The sequence below is a fragment of the Podarcis pityusensis genome, assembly GCF_964106645.2.
Source record: "Podarcis pityusensis genome assembly, chromosome: 2".
In the NCBI taxonomy this organism is placed as follows: Eukaryota; Metazoa; Chordata; class Lepidosauria; order Squamata; family Lacertidae; genus Podarcis; species Podarcis pityusensis.
In genome coordinates this window covers 52516606-52536205 of record NC_138029.1, presented here as the reverse complement: position 1 = coordinate 52536205, position 19600 = coordinate 52516606, and the positions used below count along the sequence as shown (strand labels likewise).

Below are 19600 nucleotides of genomic sequence, written 5' to 3'. Positions count from 1 at the left end.
ACACCATAGCAGAGTGAAATTTTCACACAGACATACTGGGCAGATGAAGGCTGTAATCCCAGGGGTGGGGGGATGTAACCTGTGGCCCTCCAGATGGACTTTTGTCAGCTCCAGCCAGGTGAACCCACTATAGGGGGGTGTGGGACCTGTGACAAATCACGATGTGGGGCCCCTTGTTGCCCTCACCTTGCCCCTTTTCCTCTTCCTGGTGATGGTGGCCATGGCAGCCCCTCCCCTGGCTTAGTTTTTGTTGTGGTGGTGGTGCCACCACACTGAAAGCAGCAGCAGCAGCAGCAGCAGCGGTAAGGCTCTTCCAGCTCCTTGCCTCCCCTCTAGGAAGGGAGGATGTGAAGAGCCTTGGCAGGTTGACAGCAGGGCTGGCCAGGTGGCGGTGCTGCTAGGCACGGCTGCCAATATCAGATGAAATCCCCTACCAAATGGCATGGCCTGGGTCAGGCTCCCTCCCCACCACCACCACCAAAGAGATGGCTAGTGGTCAGGGATGATGTGAGTTGTAGCCGAATAACACCTGGAGGGTCTAAGATTCACCATCCCTGCTGTAATTCTGTATCCTTTTACCTAAAAGTAAACTCCATAGAATTCAATTAGACTTACTTCCAAGTAAATATGTGCAGATTTGTGTCATTTAGTCACAGTGTCTTGATATGACACTTCCACATTTTTCAAAGGTCACCCTTAAAAGATCACGCATTATTCCAGCAACAAAATACCCTCCCCCAAACTGTAACATGGAAATTCTTAGTGTTTATTTTAAGAAGTGCAGCAGAACCTAGAGAACACACAGCCAATGTGCATTCATATCTAGGTGATATAAAATGTACAAAGCATGCAACTAATTATCACTTGATTCATATATCAAAGGACTATTTGAGGTCTATTGAAATTATAGATCTTGCTGTAGTTCTCAATGTCAACAGCATATTAAAAACTACTACTAGCAGTATTTCTGCCTTTCCCCCAATCATTGCAGGCACACACAAACAATTGTTTTATACTTAAGATTGAAATGCACCTGTAGAAAACATCTGTGCTGCAACCTTGTCTCGTTTTTTACAGGGCTGTACCTATCCTCCTTGGCAAATGTTGGCAATCTAAAATAATTTTAAAGATAAGCAAACAATTGAAAAATATGTACAGGGATTTGGATTCCACACACTGAGGGCCAAGTCCTATGTTCTTGGCATCTGTGTCTTTCAAAATTATGCTCATCCATCCAGGTTACTGGAGTGCCTCATTCTCTCCTCTTTCAATCCAGACATTCTAACCTGGGCAGGTGGGGTAGTAAATGCTTCAAAAGGCAGAAGGAAGTAACAAAAAAATGCAGCAATAGCGATAATCATCTTCTGCTGCATATTGCAGTTCTCAATTCATTCGTTCTGCTTTTGTCCTGCTGCCTTATGCCATCTATAAATGCTAACACTGTTCAGTTTCTGAAAAGAAGAGAAACCATTTTAACATCCGGAAGATTAACAGAAATATATTGTTCTATTTTACTGTTGTTCAGAATGATCTCAATATCCAGGCTAGGGTTTTTCATGCACAATTTTTGTCAAAGACAACATGATTGTCCATTTTGACTGAAAAGAAAAATCTACTTTGCATAATTAGTTTTCGCCTTGACCAGCACCTGTGAGAATTTAAAAATAATTATACTAGTCAGATCCATAGGATTTGGTTTTACAACAAAAATCATTTTCAGAGGATGTAGTGTAGGAAGCCCCACCCACCTGTCAATGCTGCCATCTTTCAAGACACACAGAGTGCAATCTGAACCTTACATTTTGATGGCTGGCAGAGTAGCGGGAGAGGTCTAGAATGCTGCATAGATTCCTCACCAGTGGCTTTTGCCAGCAGAGAGGAGTGTTGCTGGGGGGGCTCTGCCATAGCTGAGTTCCAAGCTATGCCAGGCAGCTGGTCATCTCCCACTGACAGTACTTTCGATTGCAGTAGGGCATAGAAAGCCCCAAAGGTGTGTTTCAGGGCTGGTCGATCTTTGGATGTAACACCGGGTGGGTCCTCTGCTCCATACCTCCCCAGCCCCTTGTTAGGATTGCTCTACTAGATTTGTTTGCTCTTTTACAAAGTCTTCAATTAACTAATTAAAGTGGCATGTACCAATGGAAAACGATACAAAGGAGGAAAATGGATAGCAGTGACGTTTTTATTCTTTGCTTCTTCTCACAGGACCTGGAGGAGAGTTGCTTTGTTACTGCATCTTCCCTAGCTGGATCTTCTTCCAGGCTTCAGAGGCAGTGAAAATACAGGAATCAAGAATCCCAGCCACTGTGAAGGTTCCTCCAACGATGGCACAAATCTGACATGTTGAAAGAAACAAAAAAACAGGTTGGTGTAGGGAAGATCAATTTGGTCCTCAAGCGTACAGAGGTCCTCCTTGGTTTCCATTTAGCTATTTTCAGGCAGCCTATAGAATCGTAGAACTGCAGAGTTGGAAGGCACCACGAGGGCCATCTAGTCCAACTGCCTGCAATGCAGGAGCCTTTTGCCCAACGTGGGTCTCAAACCCACAACCCTGAGATTAACAGTCTCATGCTCTACTGACCGAGCTAGGAAGAGACCTAAAGCTAAGTGTAAGTTCATTCAGAGAGCTGAGCAAGAAGTAGAACCCCATTTCCCACATTCAGATCCACAGCCTATTCATAAATACCATGACAAAAAAAGGATGACCTTGTTATTAGTTATCACACCCCTAAACAAATCCTCACTACTCTTGGCTCAATCCTCCGTTTTCTACCCTTTAACTTTTGTCATAAGAACATAAGGTGAGCCTGCTGGATCAGGCAAAATGGCCCACCTAGTCCACCATGGGGTGTTAGGGGAGGGGTAGTACCTCTGGTGGGGGGCACTTTTGGCTCCTAGAAGCTGCCCTAGGAACAGCATCTGGAGAATGAATTCACTATTAGTATATTGGATGTGTTTGCGACGGGTGTGCTGATCCTATGATGAATTTCTTTCCTGGTTCTCGCCCAGGGTCCAACAAACTCTCACAAACGTCTCACAATGAGAAGAGTTCATGGAAACAGCGGACATCACCCTAGTCTCTCTCTTTCAAGACTTGCTTTCTATGGGCAGGCCCAAGGTGGATGGTACTTCCTCAGGCCACCCACAGCTGTGTCCCATTCAGCTGCACTCTCCACACACAGTTCCAGGTACAGCAAGTTTGTTGATTTTCCCAGGGGATGGGGAAAGTGCACCCCCCACACACACTCACAGCTCTTTCTTCACCCTCTGCCCTCTCCTCCTCCAGCTTGTGAGCTTAATCACCACGCTGTGGCTTCTTCTGCACACTGAACCCTCATATCTTCTTAACTTCCTTATCAGTTATCTGTTTCTAGTGTGCACAGCACCATACAGTCCTTATCTCAAGCACCTTCATAGCAGATTGATGTTGGGAATTTTTTCAGATTTCCCAAATGGGGAAATGATTATGATGGGGAAATGATTATGTTTCAAGGCAAATCCAACACTTCAGCCACTATATTTAACAGAGGGCGAAGGTGAGTCTCCCTGTGGACCTCAGCAACTCTTACCATCCCTTGGCCACGCTGGCTATGGCCGATGGGGGATACCCACAGTTCCCCGCCCAGGACAAGTGAGATTTAAAATGGATGAGTAGCAAAATATAAGCAGAGTTAATCCCGGTGAGAAAAAAGCTCAAGAAATTCTCAAAATAAAGAAACAGGAGGTCAAGGATTATGTTCTAGGGACAGTAAAACTCAAGAAGAATAGACTTTGGACAGATGGGAAACAAGACATTCAGGAAGGAATTACTCCTTTGAGACTGCAATCCTGTGCACATTACCTGAAAGTAAGTCCCAATGAACTTAATAGCAGGAGATATTATAGGATTGGGCTGTAAAGCAGATCAATAAAATGAGCTGTAAACCTTTCACAGAGGGGAAGCCAAGCCCCCTTGTCACCACATAGATCTATTAGCATGTGACACAGGGGACAGCAGACAAAGAGAACAGTGGCCAAGTTTGAAATGGAATTAGGAAGCATGAGTAAACAGGACTTTAATAGCAAGCAGCAGCAGCGAGAGAGGAATTGCTCCTTTCTATGTGTATTTTTAACTTAGGTATATGTGTCCAATGAGCCCAGCAAAATGGGAAGATGTTTCAGTTACAAAAAGTCTAGGTAAATTTATTTTCCGCAGCACAGCTGACATTCTCAGAACTGAAAACCACAAAGAAGGCAGAGGAAATAAACCCCTGTACAACTGAATTTCTTTTTTAAAAAAGAAATGGGTATGGCTTCCACCATCACTCCTCTGTTTCTGTTATTTCCCTTGCCCCCACCCTGTTCTCCTCTTACAGTGATGCAAACTTACTTTTCAGGGAGAATGACACCAGAATGAGTTGGGTAATTTCAATCCATGCGGATCAGCTGACACAAGACGTTTTATACCACAAGTAGGGAGGAGGGAATGTACTTTTTGCATTGAGGGCAGGAAAATATGACTTCAGAGCAGCAAATACAAGAAAAACACACACAGAGAAAAACATATTCATCTGTGCGGCTCTGCACCACTGATTACTTATGACTCACACATACCTGGCATCTGCTTAGTCTCTGCCTTCCCTGCATGCACTTAAAAAAAAATCAAAGGTAGACGCATTCAGCAATTGAGAGAGGGGAAGGCAGAATCCTCCTCCTCCTTTAAGAGAAATAAAAACTCTCATCAAAGAGGCTAGGAATGAGGTTTTGTGGATGCACCCCCTTGGTCTAGACAGCTGTGCCTTGTTGGTTCCAGAAAATAAGGCATACAAGTGATGCATCTTTTAGTGCTTGGTGCTGAGCGCTCACTACTCAAAAGGACAACAGATGGTCTCATCTTACCCATTTTGTACTTGGCTACACATATTTTGGTGGAATTTCCTGCCAGTAAAGTGTTGGCAAGACTCATCCCTGCCATCTTTTAGATGTCTCCTTAAAGAACTTGTGTTATTCAGGCAGGCCTTTGCAATGTGAATTTATTTTTACCAACCAGTGTTTATTGATGTATTTACTGATGTTTTTATTTATCCAATTGTAATTTTGTATGCTGTATATCACCTTGCTGTGTTTTTATAAAAGTGTGGTCTATAAATGTTTTAATAAATAAAAATAAAATAAATCCAGAAGTAGTAGACAACTCTCATTCCTCTTAAATATAACCAGCAAATATGTGGGTACAACAACACTTTTGTTTAGTGGCGCTGTTCCTTCCCCAGCTATTTTACTAACAGCTTTTGTGTGCACCAAGACAAACCCTTTGTGTGCCTTAAGAACAATAATGGAAATTGTATCCAAAACAGCCAGTCCGCACATTTATGTCACTCCTACTATAAACAAATACACACAAAATGCCACAGAGCCGCACCCAGATGACCAGGCATACATGAACATCAACACTATTCCTCCTGACAGCCCTGCTTAAAGTTCCCACAGAGAGAGACACTAAAAAGGTCCATTCCCTTTTGAGGTAACAATAGGAAGTTTTACATTTCCAAACCTGGATAAATTCTCTCACGGCCTGGTAGGGTCTTTTCCCACCTATGCTCATGAGAACACATTTAAAAACACTTCAGTGTTTCTGTGACAGTTGTATGGGTGCAGCCTGGTAAACAAGCTACCCAACAAAAGGAACAGCAGGTGCTCCTTCCATGGGCCTCCTTTGTAGCTTTTAACTAAGCATCTGCTGCTTAACAAGATTCAGGGTGCTTCTGAGGCCTGCCCCTCTTGACAATAACTCCAGCTGCCACAAGTGGATAATCTCTGGCTGGGCCAGAAGGCTGCAGCCTCTCCACAGCAATGACGGCTAGCCAGTCTCCAAGGCAACCATGATGCAGAAGGGCAAGCGGGCAGCGTTAGCAAAGACTGGGACGGCAGGAGTGACGGCGGCCCAGAGAGCCATTGAGCTGGGCTGGATAACTACATCTTAATATATAAAGCCCTGCCTGCCCCACTCCAGTGTCCATTCTTAAAAAGATGGCTGGCGTCTCAAAATGGTGGAAGTGCGCAGCTTGTGTATACAAGGCATGAATCTATCCTGATGGGCAATTTCTAGTAGCAATAGAAAAGGGCTGGTACCATTAAAACAAGGCACTTAATACCAGAGCCCAGACTGTGCAAGAGACAAGAGCTCTTCACCTGGATAAAGAACTTTGGTCGTCGAGTTCGGTATTATAGTTCTTTTCTGACCCTGTCACATGAGCTGCACTTGCATGCACACATATATAAGACGAGTCAGCTACGGAGAAATAGAGAACATGATGTAATGGAAACTTACTGTTGTGATGAACCTGTACAAGGGCTGTCGCCTTTCTGTGTATTTCACTGTGATAGGACTCAGGTCATATCGAAACCAGATGGCTGGAATGATGCGGCCTGTATGGCTGTATGCTACGTATTCCTGAAAAAGATTCATATAAGGTAGAACTGAGTTATAATCTCCATTTGGAGAGGGTTTGGTGGTGCCAGCTGAGAACCAGTGGCTTGCCTAAGATTACTTAAGACACGGATGTGGAACCATTTTTCTGTTGAGGGTTGTATTCCTTTTGGGATAATTTCTTGAGGGCAGAGCAGAATCTGCTGTTGGCTAGAGTAAAAAGAGGCTGGGGCATCTCATTTTATATCTGTCACCCCTTTTCCCTCTCGGATTTTCCCTCATTGCCATTCACGTGAAATTAGTCAAAGAGTCATATGTGGCCCTCACGCCGCAAGTTGTCCACCCCTGACCTAAGGAGCTCATAGCAGAACTGAAATCTGAACTAGGGGCTTTGTAGTTTACAGATCAGTCTCTTAGCCACTATGTTACACTAGCTCATAATGGATTAGTGGTGGGACAAATGACCAGCTCATTGCACATTCTAAAATGTCTGTTCAAAATGGCCATTAATAAAAGGTAAAGGACAACAGAATAAGGTTACTATCTTATACTAGAAGTAGAGAGAATCATGCCTGCCCCTCAAAAAGAACCCTGTGGCAAACATGAGACTACCTCGAGACTGAGAAGAAACAGTTTCATTTTTCCCCCTGAATCCCATCCAATTGGGATAGATTCAAGAAACCTTTCTGCTCCTTCCTGAGCTTATATTTAGCAGCCACCCCACTTGGATATTCATGCACACCCAGCCCACATTTGGAGACCTTGATGTATTAAAAAAAACAGCATGAAAAATTATGAGCAGCTCAATATTCTGAAAACATGTCACATCAAAAGAAACACCACGTGTGGGTATCTATCCCAAGTTATTCAAGCTGGAATGAAAAGAGTAAGCACACTAAAAAGGTGTTAACCTTCTCCACTCGAAAACAAGCCATTTTGCTCCAGACCCTTAACCTTATATTGCCTTACTGCTTGAAAAGTTGGGAGCTGAGAGGTAAGTAATGGGAATAGAATATATACAACTCCCCTAAGATTCATGAATCCAACCATGCTTTAGGCATACGTCAGGGGTGGGGAACCTCTGCAGACAGCTGAACTACAATTTCCATCAGCCCTGGCAACCATGGCATGACCAGGAATGGCGCGAGTTGTAGTTCAGCAACATCTGGAGAGCCCAAGATTCCCTACACTGGCTATACAGGATTACCAATAGCAAACCAAGAAGTAGGAAATAGGTGAATCAGTCTGTTTCCAGTCTGTGTCTCTTTCATGGGTATCCACCTGTCAGTCCATTCTGTCCCATTCTGCATTAATCAGCCATAAAATAGCTACATGAAAATGCACATCTGAACACATTTCAAAGTGTAATTTTGAAACCTACTTTCTCTCCAAACATGCACTTCTAAAATATTTTCTTTCAAAACAGGAAATCTATTTAGATACAGCGTATGTATTTTGGTAAGCTTTTTGAGCAGAGAACTGCATCTGGTGGATTACGAAGTTTCAACCTAGGAGTTGTGGATCAGATCAAATTCGTCAAACATCCTTAGTATGCAATGGCACCTCTGTTTCATTACCAGTGCTTCGCTTTTCCAGCAGGGGCTGCTATTGCACTCACTTCAAGCACAAGGAAGCACAACAGAAGTAAGAGCGACAGTCGAAATGGGACCTGCAACAGAAGGCTCGTCCCGTAGGGTGTGCTTCATCAAGCACTTTCTAGCAAAGGATATACTACTGCATGCTTACCTTACTGGCTACAGTATACTGGTATGAGTACCGTTGCTTGCCACTCATGTCTTCATACACCGTGGGAACAATTTTCAATATATAATCATAGGATGCAAGGGCTGCGTGAACAAGAGAGAAAGCTGAAACCCCCCAAAAGTCACAGCACACGACTATGCTCAGAAATGCCTCCCTGAAATTGTTGTTGTTGTTTAGTCATTTAGTCGTGTCTGACTCTTCGTGACCCCATGGACCAAAGCACGCCAGGCACTTCTGAAATAGGCAGCTTTAAAAGTGTAGCTTTTTCTTTTTTAAATCGAATTTGGCTTAACCCAGTCAATTCATTCCTTGCAGGGAACAATACACTTTTGTCCTTCTGCATTTTCCTCAACACAGAAGTCGTACCTGACCAACACACAGAAGAACATACTCAGTCCACAGATAGGAAGGTACACAAACAAGACTTTGGGAATGTGCCACAACCCCCTTTTTTTTTTAATTAGCAGATGGTTCAAGACACTCACTGCACCTTTTTGATGTACAGTCATACCTCAAGTTGAATGTGCTTGAGGTTGAGCGCTTTTGGGTTTGCGCTCTGTGGCAACCCGGAAGTAACGGAGCGCGTTACTTCCAGGTTTCGCTGCTCGCACATGCACAGATGCTCAAAATGCGGCGCGCGCAGACGCGCCATCACGTCTTACGTTCCATTCAGGATGCGAATGGGGCTCTGGAATGGATCCCGTTCGCATCCCAAGGTACCACTGTACTGTAAAAAGCTGGTACGGGCAACCATTGGCAAGTTGGCGCTTACAACCCTACTAAAGTTTACCAGAAGCAGTGGCACCCACCCCCCAACTTGGACAGTCACTCCAGAATGAATGGGGCACAGTTGCGGGCAGTCTGAGAAGTACCACCCACCTTGGGCCTGCCCAGAAAAAGCAAATCTACAGTGAGAGACTAGGGCGATGTCTGCTGTTACCAGGAACTCTTCTGGTATTCCTGCATTGCAGGGTGTTGGACTAGATGACCCTTGGGTCCCTTCCAACTCTAAGATTCTATGATTGTATGATTGTTGTGAGATTTTTGTGGGTGAGCTGAGAGTCTGTTTGGACAATGGATGAGAACCCAAAGGCTGAGGGAGGGTGTGTCAGAAGGAAAATGAATTGATATTGATTGATAGATATTAATAACTTTGTATTAACATTTTCATATGTGACTGTGTATTTTTGTAACATTTTGTTTTAAGTTGTCTATTGCTGCTTCAGTTCTTTGTATGCTGCTTAGAGATATTTTTAATATATTAAGTGGTATAGAAATTAAATATTCAATCAGTCAGTCAATCAGAAAGATACTATGGTCAATAGTATCAAGAGCTACTGAGAGATCGAGGAGAATTAACAGGGGCACATTTCCCCTGTCCCTCTCCTAACAGAGGGCATCCTACAGGGTGACCAAAGCAGTTTCTGGGCCAAAACTGGACCTAAGCCCCAATTGAAATGGATCTAGAAAATTAGTTTCCTCCGAGGGCTGGCTGATAGCATGAGCACAATACTCCAGGTTGGAGAGAGGACTGGCACACTATATAGTTTATTTCCCTACACTCAGTCCTTCCCATTGGGATTAAAACATTCAAGCACTATTTTTATTTCATATATTGTATCCTTGGCAATGGTTGCTTTCATGGATAATCAAGCCAAAAGTAGGAAAGCAACCACTCGGTCTCAACAGCACCTGACAGCACAGAGAAAGAATGTCCTGGGATAAAGCCTTTAAATACAACTTCATGGGGCAGAGAGGGAAATAGGGGGCCAGAGTTTCCCCCTGCTGTGTGTTTCATGGAGTAGGAAATACACTGCAAGCGATGCTAAGATGTAGAGCAGCACATACAGACTGCAGAAGTGTTCTACATGCCCAATTTAGACTAACTCATGACAGCTGATAAGTAAACACCAAGGAAGGAAATACCAAAAATTAAGATGTTGGTTAGGATCAGGCTCATTTCCTGGCTATGACACAGATGCTCTTAAAAACCTTGCAAGTCTGTCTCTCTTTGCCCTGCCTCCTTTCTGTATCTAGGTATTTATATCAAATATTTTCAAGTTACTTTTCCACTAAAAGTCACCAGAATGGTTATATACAGCCAAAATTAAACTGCTAAGAAAGAATACATTAAAAAATATGGAGGGTAAGGAACAGCCACAGCAGGGCCTCTGAAGCTGAACTTAAAAGATCAGTCAGGTTCACATAGACCACTCAGTGCCCAAAGTCTCTAGGATGTTTAGGAATCCTATATCCATGGCGGAGGAGCACACCAACACTTTAGAAGACCAACTGTTCCCTGTAACTTTTGTTATAAGCAGGCAAACTATGGGTTTTTTAATCTGGGCCTCTCTGTTCTATAGCCAGGGAAAAGGGGAAATCAAATTAATTTATCCTATAGCCACTGTAATATTATTTGATAACAACCCAGCTATATAAAGAACATAAATAAAGACTGTAAGAATTTTCAGAGGGGTGGCAGTGCTAGTCTGCTGTGACATGGTAAAAAGATAAAGGTGTCTGATGACATGGTAAAAAGACTAACAAGATTTGACGCATGTTTTTGTGGACTAGAGTCCACTTCGTCAGATGTATGCAGCGTAATCCTCAGTTGCAGACTACATCGGTCTATCTATACACACACGCACCCCAAACACGCACACAAAGGGTGGGTCTGAACAGAGACAACGGTTTCCTTTCCCACTACAGATGTCAATTACCTCATCATTACCAAGCTGATTGTTTTATCGCCTATGACTACCGCTGTAAAAGGGTCACCGTCCTTATCTTGCATACATATATTCTAGCTCTAACTGGATTGTCACTGTTTGCCCTTTTTTGCATTTCACTTCTCTATGACCTCACTGCCTACTATTCTCTCCCCACCCCCTCCCACTTATCACCATGTATGCCTTTCATTACAGCCCCTAGTTCACAAAAAAATTTATAAAATTTGTTAGTCTCTATAGAGCCGTACACTCTTTGGCTGTGTATATACCATACATTTAAAGCACATGACTCACACACACACCCCGGCAGAGTCTTGGGAACTATAGTTTACTACTCACATGGCACCCTTGACAAACTACAGTTCCCAGGATTATTTGGGGAAAGTCATACCTTTTAAATATATGGTGTGTACACAGTTTTCATGTCCCTGGAATTAAATAAAATTTGGCTAGCTCCTACCAGTCTTGCCAATCAAGGTATCTTTACTAACCCCAGGTAAGACCCTGCAAAACACAGTGTACGTACGGTTTGAGCTGAGCTTGTCTGCTCCCTCCAATGCATTGAATGCTCCATGAATGTTCTGGACCTGGAGAGGGAAAGAGCATAGAATTAACTTTTGTATTACATTTGTTATTTTATACTTCCAGAGACGACCTAGCTTATAACAGTGGAAGCTTCAACACTGCAGGAGAGGCAAGGAGCTTAAAGTCATTTTGTGCAATTTAATTTGATGTAATCTCTCATCCTCTCTGGGCAATAGGTGTTTCACATTTGCACTGACTTTGCATGTGAAATATACTACAGTGCAGCCTATCAACACAAGTAGAGAACTTTGCAAATAGCAGAGCTCTTTCTCAGTCTTTTCCAATAGCCCTAAGCCTACAAACCATCCAATATAAGAAAGAACCTCACAGACCAACAATGGGACCTGAAGAAAGAAGCCTTTCTCCACCTAAAGAGATGAGGCAAGTGGCCACTAGGGAAAAGGCCTTTCAAAAGTAGTGCCTCAGTTATGAAATGCCCTCCCCAATGAGGCTCATCTAGTACATACGCTAAAGCAGACACATACACATTAGCAGCTTAAAATGCTGCAAGGTCACCGCACTGTCCGCCCCCCATATTCTAAGTCATATTTTTACATTACTCTCTACACACAGAGAGGTAGAGGGGTGGGAATGTCTTCATCCTTTTTTATTTTCCCATACCAGCAACTTTCCCCCCTCTCCCCGGCAAACGTCTATTCAATGAAGCTGTCGTCTACACATGTGCTGACATCTGCGCATGGACAACAGCTGTCTCAAATGTACCCACCGCAGCTTATCTGCAGCCGGCAAATTCAAATCGGGTGGAAGCTGATTTGAGGGGAAATGCATCAAACAACAGGATTTCTCTAGAAACTGCAAGATACGTTTGGATTGCAGCTAACTTCATGTGCACTCGGCCTCAAACACCAGAAGTAGGAGTGCACTGAAGCCTGAGTAAATGGTAACTCTCCCGCTTATTATGTATCCAGTGCACTCTGATTGCAGGTCTGTACACAGCATTAGCCACAATATACATCTATCCTGTTGTCTCTTGACAAACGCTGCACTTGGAAGTGCAACCCCCCCAAACCAGCTTCAATCCAATCTGAAAATGTAAGCCAAATGAATACATCCACATCCCTCTCCACGCCCCGGTGTGGACAGACAGTGGGCAAATTAGAAACACAATCAACAATTCTGATGTGTACAATGACAGACAAATGAAATTTGAAATGCAGCTTAAAAATATAACCTCATTGTTGTTTTAAAACAGTAACGTATACAGGACCCAAGACGTTTTCAATGAAAATTGAAATGCCAAATGAAGATTTTTTTTAAAAAAAATAATCCATGCTTTATTCCCTCATACAAACCTGCCCAGGTTTTGAGATCTTTGGGGGAAGCCTTTCGCTTGGTCCCACCACCCTCATAGACATGCTTGGTAGGATGCGAGAGAGGACCTTCTCAGTGGCTGTTCCCAAACTTTGGAACTTCCCCACTAGAAAAGCTAGACTGTCTCTCTCCTTGTTCTCCTTCCACCAGCAGGTGAAGACTTTTTCCCTCAACAGGCTTTCAGGAACTAACTGCTTTTAATGAAAGGGCTTGTGCTGTGCTGTTTTTATTGTAATTATTGATATGTTTTAAACAGACTTTATATACGTGTATAGTTTTAATTCTATCAATGTTTAATTGTATTTCCACAATCAATTTATGTCTTTAGAGGTTGTTGTTTTTATCTTTAAGCTGCTTTGAGTCCTGTCAGGAAAAAAGGTGGCGTACAAGTAAACAAACAAACAAACAAACAATAATGACAATGCTTTAGTGTATTCTTGTCTTTGGAGCAAATTATTTTTAGCAGGGAGCTTAAATGCTGTTTTAGAATGATTTTATGTTGTGTGTACTTTTACATAGGCATTCTTATTAATCTAATATGACAAATTTAATAAATTAGAATATTTTATTGTTTTAAACTTTGTGTGACTACCTTATGTTTAATGGGTGGTCAATAAAAATCAAAACATATAAACAATATAAAATTAATGGAAACCCACAAAACACCTCCTCCATTATTAGTACTCACATCACCCCCAGTTCAGCTTCCTTGTAATTACACACAAGCCTCATGCAATTACAACAAAAGGGGCAAGTGACACAAGGGTGACAAATGTAACTGGATGGCACATCTGGGTCTTCTATGGTGCTACTCAAATTATTAGCATCGAGAGGCTTTACCCTGTACCAAGCGACACAGTGACAACTGAAGGATTATACAGAAAGATGACCGCAACTCTTTCTCACAGGACCTCATTCACAGATGTGCTATCAGAACAGCTTAATAAGAAGCAGCATTTCTGAACAGAGCTGATCTCAGCTCTACGGGTCAGGGGAGTTCATCTTCCCCCAGGAGGGTAGAATTATATGAACGATTTTGTCTGAAATATGTAGCATTCATCAAAGATAGCGTGCTAGTATTAATTCAAGGCCGTTATTTGATTCAGGACTCATGACTTCAAGTCTTAAGGACAGAAAACCAAAAAGGGTTCTTTTGGTACAACTTTAAGGTAGCTTTCTTTCTCTAATACTTTCTTACTTATTAGATACATTTATATCCTGCCCTTCCTCCCAAAGAAGCCCAGGGCAGATACAATTAAATTTTTATTTTTTAAAAGAAGCACAATTAAAAGCATCTGAAACATTTAAACAACAGCAGACAACATAAAACATTTAAAAAAAAATTAAGATGTGACCAAATAATGTGACCAATGTATCTGACTAGACCCACTGGAAAAGAAAAGTTTTCAGTAGGTAGAGCGAAGGCACCTACCTATTATCAATTACGCCCTTACCACATTCAAATGATCAATCCCCCCCCCCTTCAGAAAAGTCAGGTAATGAGCTTTCATCTAACGCTCACAATGCACAGTCAGAATAGGTAAGAGTAGGCTAGATGGACAAACAGTCTGACCTCTTGTAAGGCAGGTTTCTGTGTTCACTGAAGTAAAAAACTTCAGCATGGCAGTAACTGCTTTTTCCCCATGCCATAATATTCTACAGGTGAAACGAGCAAGGCAACCGGCACGGTGAAGGGCAGGTGTGGGAGGGTGGCCACGCACATGGAAACACCAGCTTGATTCAGGAACAAAATGTACACATAGGCAGCAGGTATTTTCTGAAACCAATTTGGAAGGGATGGGTTCAGGTAAATACCCATTGCAGAGGTGTGCCTGAGCATTACATAATGGAATCACTCCCAAGGTGCTTTAAGGAATGTGAAGGCAAAATCCCATTGAATCTTAAAAGCTGCTGAATAACGCTGCTGGTTCTGTGATGGCGTTTTGAGGATGCTTCCACATTTTTAGCTTACTGATATTGTTTTTAATGGTGGTGTTGTACATCGCTGTTGTAAGGCCTTGAGTGCCCACAGATGGGCCAAATAAGCTGATATTTTAATGGTTCTCATGGAAGCTAAGGGCAAAAACCAGACGAGCGTTAGAAAGGTTTTTGAGGAATAGGTGTGTGCGAAGCAAGTGTAATGAAACGCCTGTGTTGATTAGCCAAAATTGCAATGAGAGTATGGTTTTAAAAGCATGGCTGGTACGTGTGGTGAGTAGGTGGTGATGGCAAATACTACTGCAACTCTTGCGAAGTGAAGTCTTTGAAAAGTAGGTGAAGAGGGTGGTGTACAGTGAGACATCCCCATTGTGAAACTGAGTGTTATGTAACAACATTACAGAGGATACCGGCCACGGGGCAAGTATGTGCTTTTCCTCAACCAAAGCCGATTAGAAAGAGAGAGATGGTAAAAGAAATCTCTCTTTCCAGCCTCTGTTCTCTGTAAGAGCATAGGAATAGAGGAAGGATTGTAGCAGCCGTCCTCAAACCAAAGTCCCCATTTTGCTAGACTACAACTCCAATCCTCCCAGGACACTGGCCATGTGACCATTGGGATGATAGGGGTTGTAGGCACCAACATATGGGGACTCGAGTCTGGCAAAGGAGCACTAATGAGTGACATGGTAACATTCACAACAGTTGAATCCAAACCTCAGCGGTATAGCAATCCCCGCCGGCACCTGGGGTGGAGCACTTTTTAAGAGATCGCCCAAAGTTGTTCAGCTTTTTGGGGAAACGTTGCCTTGGGGAACACTGCATAAACTTAGCTGGCTTCTTGAAGGACTGCTGCACCCATGCCGCCCAGCTACCCATGAAAATCCACTTTCATGCACCCATGCCGCCCAGCTACCCCGTGACGCCCTGCAGCCCACCTGCTGCTCTCCGTGATGGCTGGTGCATCCCGCCCCCTCTTTCTCTGCTACTGCCACACCTTCACTACTGAAAACATCTAGATTTGGGAAAGGATATGGAAGGAGACAATGAACTGTCTGTGCCGACTCCTCCTACTTTTGACTGAAATACTTCTCTTCGGCAGAGACAAAGTAGTGTCTGGTGGTTTCTCTGACAGTCCCTATTCCCAAGAATATCACTCCCACACGTGTCACCAAGGCACAACCACACATATATAGTAGTGTGAATGTCACCAACTATTCCTAAGATATAGGAATAAATGCAGAACAGAAGAGAATAAACTAGGCAGCAAGCCTCCCCTGGCAAATGTGAATAGGCAGAGAACCCACTGAACAATTTATAGAATAAGGAAGCTACAGCCTGAGCCCTTTACACTAGCAAATGATTTGAAGCATTGCAGCACGCTCCTCCCACCAAAAAATGGATGGTATGCAATCCAACATCATAAGGCTGTTGCTACAACGGGTGCTTATTAATGTAGTTGTACCTCATAAGTCGAACAGAATCTGTTCCGGAAGTCTGTTCGACTTCCAAAACGTTTGGAAACCAAGGCATGGCTTCCGATTGGCTGCAGGAAGCTCCTACAGCCAATCGGAAGCTGTGTCAGCTGCGTCAGATGTTTGGGTTCCAAAGAACATTTGCAAACTGGAACACTCACTTCCCAGTTTGTGGCGTTTGAGAGCCAAAATGTTTGACTTGCAAGGCGTTCGTGATTCAAGGTACGACTGTATATTTTATCATGAAAGTGGATTTTCATCTTATAATACGTATGTGCTTATAAGCACCAATCAGGTATACTGCTTTATTTTAGGGGGGTAGAGAAGCAGCCCTTTCCCAAATACTTTTACCTATCACTTTTACCTATTAAATATGTCAGACTGAAAATGTAACCTCTTCACCCTCTGGAACCTTTTATGCTACATACGACAACATACATGAAAGTTTAACAGTTAGCAAATGTAGCTTCTATTGCATCCTCTTAAGAGATGTCTTAACTCAAGACTCACCTGTAACTTGTCACCGAAGGTTAGTTTGTGGATGACGTGTGTCATGTCAGGATTCTGAGGCTGTGCAGTGGCACTGTGTGTCGATACGTGAAAATTACCTGGAACCTAAAAGCAGGCAAGAGTTCAGCATTTGTTAAGCTTTTAAGTTCTCAACACAGACTAAGCTGAATGATGGGGAACACAAGGCTAAGGCTGGTGACTTACATCATTTGGCCTCCAACATCTATTACAGAGCAATAAGGTTTTAAAACCTTACAATGCTTTCATCAAGGAAAGGGGTTAGTCACAGGCCAGATTCAATAATAGTCACAATAATCTACTCTCAGTCTAGAAGACTGCTATAATTGACCACTCACTCATCAAAGGCTCAGAGATCTGGAGCACTCTTGCCTCCTCCCCTAAATCAAATGAAATATTTGTCAAGCTCCACCTGAGGATCCACGGAGCCACCACACGATGGCTGCAATTTTGCATCAGTTGCTGCACTACAGGAGTAATACTGATTCAAGATTATCACCCACCACATAGGCCTGGGCTCCTGGTTCTGCACTCTAGCGCTAAGCTAGAAGGATGGTACGCTCCACCTCCACCCGCCACAAGATAGGAAATGGCTGTGGGAAATATATCCTGTGCTAACATTACTTCTGAAACAGAGCAGGCTGCACTTCTTGCATTGGCCCTGTGAATCATTCCCATCTACACATCCCATCACCAAGAGAACTGCCATGAAGCTGCACCCACATTTCACCTTCAAACAAGCACCTTTGTTAACAAGAGGGTGAAATACTGCCACCACCCAGTTCTTTGTGCTGCAGTTCTTAGACGGTTTGAATTCCTAAGACTCTCATCTAGCACAAAGACCTTTGGCTCTTCTTAAACTACGATTTATGTTCTTCGTTACACCCCTCATTTCAAGATGCTTTGTCCCTGATCTTCATGACCACCTCAGTCTATGACAGCTGTAGGGAAAGTCTTCTGGCCCACCGCCTCCAAGACCATGTGCCAAAACATGCAAGCCACAGCTTAAATCCAAACAACCAGCCTGGCACGTGCTGAAGCAGCTGGAACTTCACACAACCTCTCCTTTTGCTCCAGCTGCCATAGGATGGATTTGAAGACAAAATAGTTAGGTCAGGGACAGAGAGATCTGTAATGGCCATTATCACCGGACGCCCTGGCAAGTGCCAAGAGGGCTCTTCAGCTGAAGTAGGTTTTAAATTAATTCTTTTTTTAAAATGACAATCAGGCTCCAGCTTTTACAGTGGCCCCTTCCCAAACATGCTTTTTCTTTACAAAATTTTAGTACACATAGTTCCTGAATGCACAGATTTCAGCTAAGAACTCTGGTTACCATGACAATTGTTAATTGTGATTAGATCACTCTGGGATCAGCAGCCTTTCAGGGTTTGTTACAAATGGAACTGCATCACAAAGCATTTTAAACAGAATCCCGTTCAAGCACTACTACAATAAGGAAGCAAGTAGAAGGGGGGACTGTGTGTGTTGGAGGGGGGCGTGCGTTCATCGTTTTTGGCTTCTCTACATCATGCAAACTGCTAGTTCACTGTCCTGCAAAGGGTGGAGCAAAAACTACATTGGAGATGGGCACAGTGAGTACCCACCAATTAAGCTTTGAAATAAATCTCATTTCATATAGTTAGTACTTTTATAGATTATATGATATCATTTTATGGTACACTGCCCTGTGTTCTCTTAGTAGAAGAGAAGAAATATCCATTCATTCATTCATTGCTGCTGCTGAGCCCAATGACTCATTGGGTGATAAGAGCAAGTTGCTCTGCATAGGACTTGTCCTCCTTAGCTCCATCTAGTCAAGGAACGTAAGTGAACCTTGTGGAGAAGGGGAGATGCTTAGTAGAGTGTCTCACACCCCATCCTTGCGCAGCAGCTGCTCAACAGCCCCAAAGCCCTAGCAACTAGGTCTTACTATCAAACAGTTGCTTCCACCACCATCCTTCTCGGTCGCCTACAGCCCCAGAAACAAAGGCAGAAACAGTATACTCAATTAAGTGTTAAAGCCCTGGTTCCTGGACCCACATTCTTCATGCCTCCAGCCAACCCCTTGCAATTTACACAGGAGTATAAAGCCAGCTCTCTGCTTCTCCCAGAGAGAACTGGGCAAATTCCTGGCTTTACGCACTCTGGTCTTATGACTTCCATTAGCATGAAACCCAAAGTGGTCTAGGCACATTGAGATTTCTGAATCCCAAGGGTGGCAATCACACTCTGCTTTCACTCGTCCAATTTTGAAACTTCATTAAGATTAAGTAAGGAAGAGGGCAACAAGGTCTCACGGAATTATTAAAAACAGAAAGAGCCCAATGACTCCAAAAGCTGACTACTTCTGTCCTACTTACTAATAGCACAGTGATCTCAGTCTGCTTATGAGGAGGTAGCAAAGACAGTCAGCTTCCTCTCTGGACTCTGATCGTAGAAGGCTCCAAGTTGCAAGGGCAGATCTGCTTTTAAAGGCTCTCTCTCCTACCCTTGGAGGGAAGACCTCATGCTCTTTCTGACCAATAACAGCCAGGGTCAGTTTGTCAGGTACATCACATCTCTGTCAGGTATATTTTGTCAGGTACATCACATACTCTTTTTGCATCTGAATAAAGCTGGGGAGAACTCCAAACAGCTTGACACTTGAAAGAGAAAGAGGGATGCCTACCTGTGACCGTATACTCATAAACACTCCACTATAGTATTCGCATCAACCAGCTCACTAGGGTCTACATGTCACCCAAAGCCTGTCCATTCAATCACTGGGAATGCCAGCTCACTGTGCAGTCAAATTACCCACAAAGGGGCTTGCATCATTTAAAGTATCCAAATGCAAAACATTA

General features: G+C 43.2%; 1 protein-coding gene across 1 annotated transcript in view; it reads right to left on the bottom strand.

Annotated features, from left to right (window-relative positions):
- Positions 1 to 2164: 2164 nt before the first annotated feature.
- Positions 2165 to 19600, bottom strand: part of ERGIC1 (endoplasmic reticulum-golgi intermediate compartment 1) — a 73781-nt gene continuing 56345 nt past the window's right edge. The window contains exons 6-10 of the mRNA XM_080997281.1: positions 16740 to 16844; positions 11429 to 11489; positions 8156 to 8256; positions 6311 to 6433; positions 2165 to 2335 (exon numbers count right to left, since the gene is read on the bottom strand). Of these exons, the coding sequence (XP_080853407.1) occupies positions 2228 to 2335; positions 6311 to 6433; positions 8156 to 8256; positions 11429 to 11489; positions 16740 to 16844 (498 nt within the window). The 3' untranslated portion in view covers positions 2165 to 2227. The remainder of the gene's footprint in view (positions 2336 to 6310; positions 6434 to 8155; positions 8257 to 11428; positions 11490 to 16739; positions 16845 to 19600) is intronic.